This window comes from Manis pentadactyla, chromosome 1 (genome assembly GCF_030020395.1).
Source record: "Manis pentadactyla isolate mManPen7 chromosome 1, mManPen7.hap1, whole genome shotgun sequence".
NCBI lineage: Eukaryota > Metazoa > Chordata > Mammalia > Pholidota > Manidae > Manis > Manis pentadactyla.
This window is the reverse complement of record NC_080019.1, coordinates 159,750,555-159,762,771: the sequence shown is the minus strand read 5'-3', so window position 1 is coordinate 159,762,771 and position 12,217 is coordinate 159,750,555. Positions and strand designations below refer to the sequence as shown.

Here is a 12,217-nt window from a genome sequence, read left to right as displayed (position 1 = left end):
ATATGCCAAAACAAGGGATGACAGCCAACCCTGCACAAGCCGTTATGAGAGACTGCAGCTCTGGGAGAAGCTGAGCTCCTTGTTCTTTCCTATTTTAACTTTCCCCTCAAAGTTTGAAAACATATAGTCTTAGTTTTAGTCAGAGCTCAAACTCAAGCTAAAGTACAGTTCTTTACCTCCCGCTGACATCATGGATGTGTCTCCCAGCCCAGGGCTGTACCAGGAAGCGCAGTGTGCAGAGGACGAGCTGCACCTAGCTTCCCCTGCCCTTCCCTGCTGCAGGAGGCAGCTGACTTTAAGTTCAGTTCTTCTTAATGCTGGGGAAAGTAGGACAAGAAAGTTGAGAGAAGAAAGGATAAATGACTCAAAAAAAAAAGTCACTATTTTAAGCATATTCTTTTACAATTATTTTATTAAACAATCATCTTGTACATTTCATCAGACCTTACCCCTGAAGTGCATAAAACAGTTTGAGGTATTAAAACTGAAGGACCATTTGCACATATTTTGTAAGGTTTTCACACTATGGTAACAAGAATATTCAGTATAACTAAATACTAAATTTAACTGCAGGTTTATAAGAACAAATCTATACAAAACCTAGTTTGTCTCATTATAGCTTTGATTCACCCATTTATGAAGAAAGGGTGGCAAAAAATAATAGGAGATTTAAGTTGCTCGCAAAATGGTATGTCCACAATTCAGTTTTATAAAATGGAGTGTGGAATTTAAAAGGTCAATACCTAGAAAAGGAGCCATCCCCAAAGCACAAAAATCCAGCTGACAGCCCAGTTTCAGTGATATCATGTGCTGTTCACAGGGTATAATCCTCAGATCAAAGGCGATTCACTTAAAGTATCTGAAATACATTTACCAGAATATTTCAATACTATCTATGTACATATAAGATCACAAAAGTACCATGTTCCATGTTTTTTTTTCCTGTAGGATTTCTCCCTCTAAATTAGAAAATAAATTTGTTAACACAGATAAAGTTCAGAATGATCACTTCAAAGTCGTTTTGAAGTAAGACAGGGAAGGGAAAACTGGCTTTTTAAGTGTTAGACTTTTTTATATTGAATAAATTATCCAAAGACTTTCCAGATCCCATTCACTTTAACTGCATCTACATCTTGACAGAGAAAGTTGAGGCAATTATATAGCTAATTATCGTAATATAAACACTTTCTTTTGAATTATTCAGTCAAATTGGAGAAAAGGTGTTTTGTGATTTGATGATTGATTTAATTATTAACTTCAGCATATAGACACTTCATCTGAAATAAATTTAGAATTGCATAGTGATCTGCATGTAGTATACTAAATTAAGTCCTGATTAATGGGTCATAAATGTTGAAGAGAAATTAGTTTTTACAGCAAGTTTTACAGGTAACACATCACTTCTAACAGCTGCAAATGCTAGGTTTGGTGTTTGTCACTAAATTGTTTTCTTTGTTCAATTGTGTGGATAGACTGAACAAAGGGAACGTTGATTTTTTTTTGTAAGAACATAGGCTGCTTAAAACTTGGCTTTGTAAACTTTTTGCAGAACTTGTAAAGGACCAAATGCTTCTTGTGGTTTACTATTAGAGGACTATTCCCTTTATTCCATGGCAATCATGATACCTTCAGGAAGACATCTTAACAAGTAGGCCTCCTCCAGACTATTTGTTCTGCTAGCATCAGAAATTTGTAGGAAAAGGAATATTTTTTTCATGGGACAATGTTCTGCAAAACATACATAATCTGTTTCTTCTTTGTTCTGGGGGAAAAAAAAGAATCCAGGTTGTTAAAATCCCCCATAGGAACACTATGCTTGTGTGTGGGGACAGTGGAGACAGTGTTCTCTGCCGACAGCTATGGCTGGTATGCCATGTAACGGTTCTTGGACTGAAAACAATCTTTGCAGTTGCCTCACTGCTGGAAGCACAGCTGCCACAGCAGCTGAGTTGTGTACCTAGGAGGAGAGTCAATATGTGCCAGTGTTCTCAGTTATTTCTATCTAAATGAAAAATTATCTAGAGTCACTTAGTATCCTTTGGACACAGGAGGTCATAGAATGAGGAATTAAATCTCAGGTGTCCAAACTGGCCAGTCCAATTAAAACATATCCACAAAGTGGAATTATCTAGAATAAAATAAAAAGCAACTTTCATTTTAGTACCAAATATGCAAATGCCATTGCATTGGGTTTTAATGCTTAGGGGGAAAAAAATGAAACAAATTCAATATTTCCTATGCCCCCTTTTTCTCTCTATAACCAACAATCAAGAGAATAGTGAAATAAAATGAAATATGATCCTGTAAGTTCTAAGTCCTGAATATTGTTTATTGGTATAAAACCCATTACTGGTGCCTTCCAAACAAAGCTGACCACATATACAAGTGACAAGAACAATATGATCAAAATTCTTTCCCTATCATCATGTTGACAAGCTACACTGTGAAATCTATCAATCTACAAGCAGCAAAGGCTGGCAGGCAGTCAAATCAGATGGAACACTGACTTTAGTCACACATGGTATAGTCAGGAAAGCCTTCTTTACAGAGAGCAGGGACCTGATACAGTCAGTCAAAGACTGGATTTCTTATGCCATTCAACACCAGACTGGTGGGTGACTTCCTGTGCAGAAGAAGGGCCAGTGAGCCCAGAAGAGAGAAGCTCACAACGCCCAGAATGACCACTCCTGATATCAGTGCGCTGGTGACGGCATTCAGCTGGAAAGAAGGTTCACTTGGAGAACCTGTAAGTGATAATACATACAGTGGAAAGGTAGAAAGGTCCAATATCAGACTTATCTCAACTTATCCCAATTTATACCTGTAAAACATCTGTCATCACTATCTTTTAGAAAAACAGCATGATAGTGGATCATGCTACAATCTATTTGACTATAATTCAATCCAATAACCAGAGAAGTATATGGTTCAAAGGCCTGATATCCCTTGGACAACCAAAAAAAAAAAAATCACCTATAAAATGCAATAAAAATTGACCAACAGGTCACATACGAGTTCAGAAATCCTCAGTGAACTGTCATTTAAAATAAATATACCGAACTTGTAAAACCAGAGCTCATTATGTTTAGTTGATTGCAGTTTTGTAACTGATCACCAAAAAATACTTAAACTTTTTTTAGATCCTATTTTTATGTTTATTATCTTACCAAGTTGTGAGTTGTTGGTTGGAGTCTCATCTGGAATAGAAAAAAAAAGGAAAAGGAAAGCAGTATTTTGTCTCCAAATATTTACCTGATTTCATTATAATTCTATAATTACTTTTTACCTACATGGCCCCTCACCTTTGCCCACAAGCTCCATGAGGAAGGCAATGATGGAAATTCTCCTAAACCATTCTACTTTCCCACTACCCTGGGCATACAAACACAATCACAAAATATACTGTGCTGTATTTTTTCTTGCCAACTTTTCTTCATCATTTTCTCTTTAGTCAGGTTAGTGGGGGCAGTAATTGCTAACAGCAATTACATATTTTATAGCCCTATAACCTGCCATTTGTTATTCTGTCACAGAGAAATATTCATTATTTAGTGACGCTCTATTTTAAGTGTTGCCAATTTGCACATCATAATCTACAAAAACATCATTTTAAGTTCCCAGAAGATAAATTCACACTTAATAACCAAATAAAGAGAAAACATGACTCCCAAGCTTTAGTTGGAGTTTTATTTGTATCTATTAAGTAAAAGATTGAAGCTGGTATTTTTTCACTTTTCCTTAGCAAACATAACACTAGATGCAATGAGCACATTCACTTGGTTTCTCAATTTTTGTTATCCATTTTGCAGCCATATAACAATTAACCCTTGAACTTGTAAAGTGAGTGTGTTATTTCATATTTGTGTTTAAATATATGGATGTGGACGTGTCTATGAGTATTTGTGTTTTGAAGCATAACGTGTATGCAGTTGACTGATTTTGAAGTATAAATATTATTATAATTAATATGCATATAATGCTATGCAGTTTACCAACTGCTGTTTCATATATTGTCACATTTAATCTTCCTAATAGGCATATGGTTTAGATGTAATTACCACCCCCATTTTACAGATAAGGAAACTTCCATCTGTCACAGCCTCCATGATAAAGTCAACATAGGTTTAAATAAAAGCTCAGTCTCTAACCCTTTTTCTAAAATAATATAAACTAGCCAAGTATGGAAAATATTTTTATAGAGATTAATATCTCAAGGAAACAATTGATAGGAGAACCTGGTATGATATTTGTAAACCATCTGATGGCATTTCTTTTCAGACATATGAGTCTTGGCAGAAGTGATGGCTCTGCTGTTTGATCCTGAAGTTCAATGCCCAAAACTAATAGAGCACTCATTCACAGGATCCTGTAGAATGGTGCAGAGCACTGTTACAAGACAAAAAGAGAAATAGCACAACTTTTTGTTCTAGGACACCCTTAGGAAACTCCTGACCTCTGATCAACAGTATTCAATAAAGACACTTCCTTCTCATGGAAATGGACTGTGATCAGTTCGTCCAAAAGATCTGCTTTGCCCTTTTTGAAGACTAACTGCCTCACTGGAACATGGAGCAGAATATATGAAATTCCTTTTTAAAGGTCATTCTTTAGAAATCACACTACTTTGCTTTATTTTTATTAATTTTTTTATTGCCATTGAGCATTAAGAGTTTATTTGGAGAATAAAAGCCAGTGAAAGAGTACGCGCCTGAGAGTTGGGGTGCCGGCAGACCCAGAGCGGTTTGCCACACTTGCTTGCTTTAAAAAACACTGCTATTAAATAACAGAAAGCTCCTTCCTCCATGTGCTTTTCAAGTCAGGTGAAAGTGCTGTGACTGGATGCCCCCACTATTTTTTGTATCCTGAGGTTAATAAAAGAAGTCGAAATATTCCCTCTTCTCCCACATTACCAACACTTCTATAAGAACATTATCCCAAGTGTCACTCACAAGGACGTGGCTGAGGACAAAAATCTCCATGTGGGGGCAAAATGCCACATGAGCCCCACCAGGTCCAGGCTCCAGGACTCTGAGAAACTGAAAGCCTCCTACCTTTGGCTGATGGCTGAAACCCAAGCAGGTAATATTTTGATTGTTTGGAATTGTGTTTGTTAGTGGATAAAGGTAGAGATAATCACTTTTTATCTGGGTGCTGTTTGTGGTATCCTGCACTTTTCATATCATTGCAATAATCATCATCATAATAAAAGCCAAAGCAGTGGCTAGCCCAGAAAGAGGAGATAGACACTTTCTAGGAGATTTTTGTCATCATACACTTCTACTTTTCTCTCACACATATACATACATAAGAATATGTATATAGTCTTAACATATACATCTATGCTAAAAGAAATCTTCTAGAATTAGAACAGATTGGAACACTAAGCTCAGTGGGCTTTTCAAAAAACATTCAGCTAGCCGAGGACCCATCTGAGGAAAGTGAGAGCGGTAATACCACAGCTGTTTGAAACCACAGAAGTGGCAGATAAATTCTCATTCTCTGCTTCTCTCTCACATAAGTAGTAGAAATAAATGGAAGGAATGAACATCAGTGAAAAGATTTATGCAGAATGAATATTTTTCCTTTCTTAGCACAGGCAAACTATTTGTTTTAAATCTTCAGTTACTTGTGTGGTGAAATGGACCACATATTTCAAGTTCAGAACCTCCAAACTTTGTAACTTTCCACTGAGTTATGTTCGTTAATAGTCTATCTCTACCTTTGAAAGCTAAGATCCCTGAGGGCACAGATGGCCCTGTTATCTCTGTATTTTCAGTTCCTAGCAGAGGGCCTGTCACATGGGAAGCTAAAAAAACTGCTCAAATGATTTAGTAACTACCCATAAAACTCAATGAAACTATTCCAACAAGAGTTTACCTTGGACTTCTCCATCAGAATTTCTGTACAAAAACAATTAGATATTATTGTTTTCCAGTGATTATAATTTTGAATTATTCAGAAATTTACCCCATTTTCCTACCAAACAGTTTTAGTATTTGGGAGCCTAATGTAAGAACACTTCATATTGAGGATTTTGAATTTTGAGAATGTGAATATTTTCCTAAATCAACTAACAAAAGGATTAATGATGTTGGGTAAATACAACCAGAATGTATTTTATTTCATTCAAAACAAGACAGAAGTTCTAAGCTGTACCAACTTATTAAACTTAACCTAAGGCAGATGCCTAGAGGAAACGAGTGGTTCAATGAATAAACAGAGCAAACATTCTAAATATCAGAGAGCTTTGAAGAGAGCAAATCAAGCCTGAAGTTAGATTTGTCTATATAAAAATCAGCCAAGGACCTGGTGAGATAAATTGGAGCTGACCTAAGGTAAAAATTAAATAAAACTAAGTAGAGAAGGTAAGCCCTCGTAATTAAGCTGGACATTAAGTTTACACAGGATTTGTGTGTGGATGGGATATGGCTTGATTTCTGAAGTCTGTGTCTATGTGGAATTTAAAATAAATTTTTTGCATGGATATAATAGTATCATATTGTAAATATTATTATTTATGGCCCTCTATGCAGTGAGGCCACCATGATCACTGAAAAATGAGGACCATCTGCTATTTGTCAAAATTATAAAGCATAAGTAAACAGAGAGTGAGAGAGGAACAGAAGGCATCTGGAAAGTTTGGACATGATCCTTTGGGGACTTGCTTGTAGACAGAACGAGGTGACTAAGAGACAACCCTAGTGTGCTGGGAGTAAAAAGGTTGAAATTGGAAATGAAGAAATCCAGCTATGACATCAATGACATTGTGATCAAGGCATTAGCTCCTTGAGGTTCAGCATAGATATTCTGGGTGACAAGATATGGTTTGGATGAAACCTGCAAACTGGGGTAGCTGGTTAGATTTGGTAGAGTTAGAACATTCCACTTGGTAATCTTTACTAGGATTTGAGGAGGGGTTCTTAGTAATTTTGGTCTTTAAAAAAATTATCTTACACTAACAAATTATATAAATGTGTAATATTTGCATTTGATTTGGCCTAGGTAAGAAGGAAGCAAGGAAGTTAGTAAGGAAGAAAAGCCATCTACTCAACATGACCAGAGAGATGTTACTTTCAAGGTTCTTTTTTTATAGCAAACTGACTCCAGATAGGTTCCACAAAAATAAAAATATTTTTTACTATGCCTACCCAAAAGCACTCCTAATTATTGGCAATAAGAACTAAGTTTCCATGCAGTGTAATTCTATGAGCTATTTCTAACAGCTCAATAGAGGTAAAAATTGGGCCTTTCACAAACCACAAACCAGTCATTTTCAAACCATTCAAAACACATGCCAAACCTCGGCGCTAAGTTTGAAATTTTGTATTTAATACATTTCTGCATTATTTAAAAGGCCTGTTGTTTTTAAATAGGGCTATGTCTACACAGAGAGGTGTGAATAATTGAACCAACTGTCTCGATCTTTCAGGCTAAAACCATTTTTTGCTTGGTTACCTATTTCAGGCACAACTTTCTCTTCACTGTGGAATGGGAGGTATGGGAGAAAAGGTAAAGATAATCTGATTGAAACATAATAATAGCCTTATAGCTAATATAAAGTAGAGAGAAAATATAACAATATAATTTAACCAGAATTCTGCTTTTTTTAAGACAAATTTTAGAACTATAGAGTCAGAAAGAATCTTAAAGTTTACTTATTCAAATGCCTCATTTCAAAAATGAAGAAATATTTACCCAGCAAAGTGAAGTGAAATCCCAAGTCACATAGCTTGTTTGGATAAAAAATGGAACAAGAATCATTTTTTCTGACTTTACCTTGTGTTATTTATACTGCATGTCTGTTTCATCCACCTGGTTCTGGGTGTCTCCGAGTTCATGCTGACACAAAGCAGTGTCACTCTGGAGAGTGTGCATGTATGTACATGGAAGCCCAGATACTTGTACACATGGATATATGTGTATAACTGGTCATGTCTATTAAATCCATGGCCTGAGTGAGCACACTGGATGGGTTAGGTAATAATCAGTATCCTGGGAGGAAATGAATGCTACTTAAAGTGGGCAATTGAAGAAGAGTTTAATAGGACTGTTTATAAAGATACAGAGAATTCACAAGAGGAAATCAAGTCACCTGGGCAATGGGCTAAGGGGAGGGTCTCCAGAACACCAAAAGAGTAGATCTGTGGAAGAGCTGTCTGGCAGGAGCTGTGTGGACTGCACTCCCGACCTCCAACAGCATCGCCAATTGGCCAAGCCTGACGGGAAACTAGATGGCAAGGCAGCTGGGACTATGGTTCACATCCACCAATCTTCAGGGGCAGAGAGCAGGGCAGGGATGGGGACGCTAAAACCGGTCCAGCGTGATCTTCCTGTGCATGTGTGCATGTGTGTGTGTGTAAAAGGGAAATGGAGTAAAGACAACATTGCCTTTTGTGTGAAAGTTGACTACACAGGAAATTACTGTGAAACTAAAGTAGCTTAGTTGTTTATCTTGTCTCACAGTTAATTAGTGCTATTTAGCAATCCCTTTGAGCTCTCCTTAGAAGTCAACTAACAAGCCATGTTGGCCCCATCTATTACTACACACAAAAAGGAAAAGCACTCCTACCACTCCGAGTAATGATGGGACCAGCAGAGAGGACGGCATTTCCAGAAGTGCTCTGGGGGCTCCAAGTGGTCCTCTTCCCCACGTCTCTCCTTTCTCTGTGGCTGCAAATCTGAGGTGTTAATGAAAACAAATGAAATCCCACACTGGCACAAAATTGTTTCTTTATGGCCATTTGGAAATCAGATTCTTTTGGAAGAGGCACCACATGTTTAATTTTATTCATTTACTTATGTGCATTTATTTAATTATGTCACATATAACTGCTACACTGTTTCTTATCCTAGCTTTGGTCACATTTCTTATTTTCTCCCGTTATAATTGTGCACTGCTTCATTAATTTACATAGCTCAACGGCGTTCCTGAAAAAGAGCTGTGTTTATCAAACTTTTCTACTTTTATTTCTCTCAAGCCTATAATAAATGCTTCCATGAAATGTTGGTCAGCGCAGAGACAAGGTAATGTGGACTTTCCATTCAACTCCATCTGATACAGCTAGTTAGAATTAAAATAATCAATGATGATGGAGAAATACATGTATTCAAGCATAAATAAAAACCTATTAAAGCTGTTTCAAATTTTTTAAATGTGCCTGCATTTTTCTCAGGTTAATATTGATGTGACCCTAGAGAGCCTGTCAAAAATAGAATTTTTTTTATTCACTAGTAAATGGATCTATATTTTAATAATGTCTGTATGCAATACAGATGCATGCCTTTTATAGCCTTTAACTTTTAATCCAAGGGATTCTGGACCATCAGATCCAATCTACTTTTTGAGTGCTAAACCTGACACCTTCCCAGGGTTTCCCATAATCCTCTACTCTGCTCTATTGCCTTACTGAGAGAAGGAAAGGGTGGTCATCCTTTGACCGTCCTTTGGCACAGAGCGTATCTCATACTTCATCGTTGTCCCTTCAGGGTTCATCCACATTCACACACGGGTTTCATGTCTTCCACTGAACCTCCTAACCTTTTCTGTTCTCTCTCAGAAGGATGAACAGTGCCTCTAATTACAACCCAAATGTCTGCCTGAGTATCTCATGCTCCTGAAGGCTAAGCTACTTGACTTTATAATTCATGCATGCATCTTTACCCCCACTGTAACACTTGGCACAAAGCAGGCATTCAATAGATCTTTACTGGGTGAACGAATAAATCCTACTTCAAACTGTTTGACCTGATGCATATCCACTATATAGAAATTAGTTCCGAAGATGTGAAAACCTTTCAGCTTAGATCAACCTGACAATTTAGAATAAGGTGGCTGAAAACATACTGGCATAAAAAAGGGGCAGTCATCAGCTCGGCAGAGCTTGGTAACGCAGTGCAGGAAGACGGTGGACATTTTCTGATTCTTGTGTTTCACAAACCGGAACACTTCAAAGGAAAATCGGCCCTGCTGGCTTCTGCCATTCTCAATGACGGTGGTCTGAGGATCTTTGTCACAGCTGCATTTTAGGGGATGTGAAAACAGGGTATTACTGGAAAGTACCAGCCCAGTGGGACGTGTAAATTAATTTCTGCAGTATTAAGGATACCCCATTACATTAAGAGCTGACAAAATCATGCCATGTTACAGATATTTAATAAGAGCATAAACTAACACACCAAATGTGACAGAGAGACCCAGACCATAAAATTTAAACAGATCATTTATATTACTGTCAAATTTTAGAGGGATTATACTTTCAGATGGTTCAAAAATCCAAACACTGTAAAATATATAAGGTGAAAAGTGTCTCTCCCATCTCTGCCTTTGTCCAGACCATTCCACATCCACATTCAAATTTGCCAGAGGTGACCTTTGCTTGTATCTTCTCAGGGTATATGCAAATAGAAGCAGAAGCAATATATTCTTATTTTTCCTTCCTTCTTAAACAAACGATAGCACACTCTCTATAGCTTTTCAAAATTGAGCAATTTATCTTAGAGATCTTTCCATCTGAATATTTAGTGAGCCTCCTCATTCTTTTTCCAAAGCTGTGTAGTATTCCATTACACACATGTGCCAGTTTAATTAGTTCCCTATTTATGTTCATTTCCATTGTTTTGAATCTTTTGTTTTTTTCAAAGTATTAATGAATAGCCTTATAGTACAGCATTTTTAATGTGTGCAATATATCCATAGGATCATCTAACAGATTTTGCCACATTGCCCTCTATAAGTATTGATGCATTTTATTTTTCCTCAGTAATATATGAAAAATATCCTTATTTGCCCCAGACCTACATCATCCAAGTATATAGAAAAAATTTTGGATTGTTCTCCATTGGATAGGAAAAATAAACTATTGCCATACAACTTTCATATGCATTTTTCTTAGTGGAAATGAATATGTGCATCTTTTCAGATAAAAGAGCCATTTGATTCTTTATCTGAAAATCATTTATGCCCTTTGCCTAAATTTCTGTCTTGTTGATATTTTTTTCTGGTTAATGCAAGTTCTTTATATGTTAGAAGGAGGGTTCCTTGCTTGTTACATAAGTTGCAAAGTATTTTACTAAGTTGTTTAGCTTTGGACATAATTATGTGTGTGTGTGTGTGTGTGTGTGTGTGTGTGTGTGTATACACCTGGAGGTTTTATATGTATGTTAAGTTTTTGGTATTTTATGGCTTCTAGTATTTTGATGGAAGACAGATTTTCCTGCTATAACCTTTTAAAAATGCTTCTTATGTTAATACATTTTCTTCTACCACTTTTAAAGCTGTAGTCTTTCCACTTAAATTAATAATCTATTTACAGTTTATCATGATGTATTGAGTGAAGTACAGATCCATTGCTATATTTTCTTATAGTTATCCATTATCCAATATTATTTTTAAAAACCTCTGTTTATCCTATTTTGTGATATCACAATCTGTCATATTGTAAATTTCCCTATGTTTTGTATCTCTTTCTCAATTTACTATTCTAAATTTTTGTCTATGTGTCTAGTCTTCCATACTATCACATCCATTTAATAATTTTAGAGATTGTATTAACTATAATATCTGGTAGACCATATCTTTTTCATTTCCATGTTTTTTGTTCTTTATGGATTTGTCATTTATCCCTTTATTCTTGATTAGGTTAGTATCTGATTCTACTTGGTTTTTTTTGCAAATAACTTTTTCTTTATTTACTGTGAAATGTTGGTTCATATTTCCATTTCTGATCCAAGTGTTAAGTGTTTTAAGCTTCCAAGTAGTGGTGAATTTCCATTTTTGATAGTTATGTATTTATTCCCAGCTATTAGTATATAGCTCATTGATTATATCATTCAGATCTTCTATATCTTTAATTGTTGACCACCAGAACTAAGTTTCTTAGAAGAGTGGAATTAAGGTCTCCCATTTTTATTATGCTTCTGACTATGTCTTTTTATAGTTCCCCTAGTTTCCACTTTATGGAAGCTTCAGTTTCATCCAAGACATCCTTCACTACATTGCTGTGTCTTCTTTCATTTTAGGATAGTATTCCTGGATTACACTTTAATATATATGCTCTAATCTATTATTGTGGTTTCTTTTGGGGGATTCTAATTATGCATATTATGCATGTATTGGATTCCCCTGGCCTAATGGCCTTTTATTTCTACCTCTCTTACTCTAATCCTTTTTGTCTTCTCTTTCCGTTTGTCTTTTTTTATATATATCTCCTATTTTTAT

At 36.1% G+C, this 12,217-nt stretch overlaps 1 protein-coding gene across 1 annotated transcript in view; it reads right to left on the bottom strand.

Moving 5' to 3' along the window:
• Positions 1 to 310: 310 nt before the first annotated feature.
• ZPLD1 (zona pellucida like domain containing 1) overlaps positions 311 to 12,217 on the bottom strand; it is a 74,845-nt gene continuing 62,938 nt past the window's right edge. Inside the window, exons 8-11 of the mRNA XM_036930803.2 lie at positions 9,845 to 10,016; positions 8,570 to 8,678; positions 3,168 to 3,197; positions 311 to 2,744 (exon numbers count right to left, since the gene is read on the bottom strand). Coding sequence (XP_036786698.2) covers positions 2,569 to 2,744; positions 3,168 to 3,197; positions 8,570 to 8,678; positions 9,845 to 10,016 — 487 coding nt within the window. The 3' untranslated portion in view covers positions 311 to 2,568. The remainder of the gene's footprint in view (positions 2,745 to 3,167; positions 3,198 to 8,569; positions 8,679 to 9,844; positions 10,017 to 12,217) is intronic.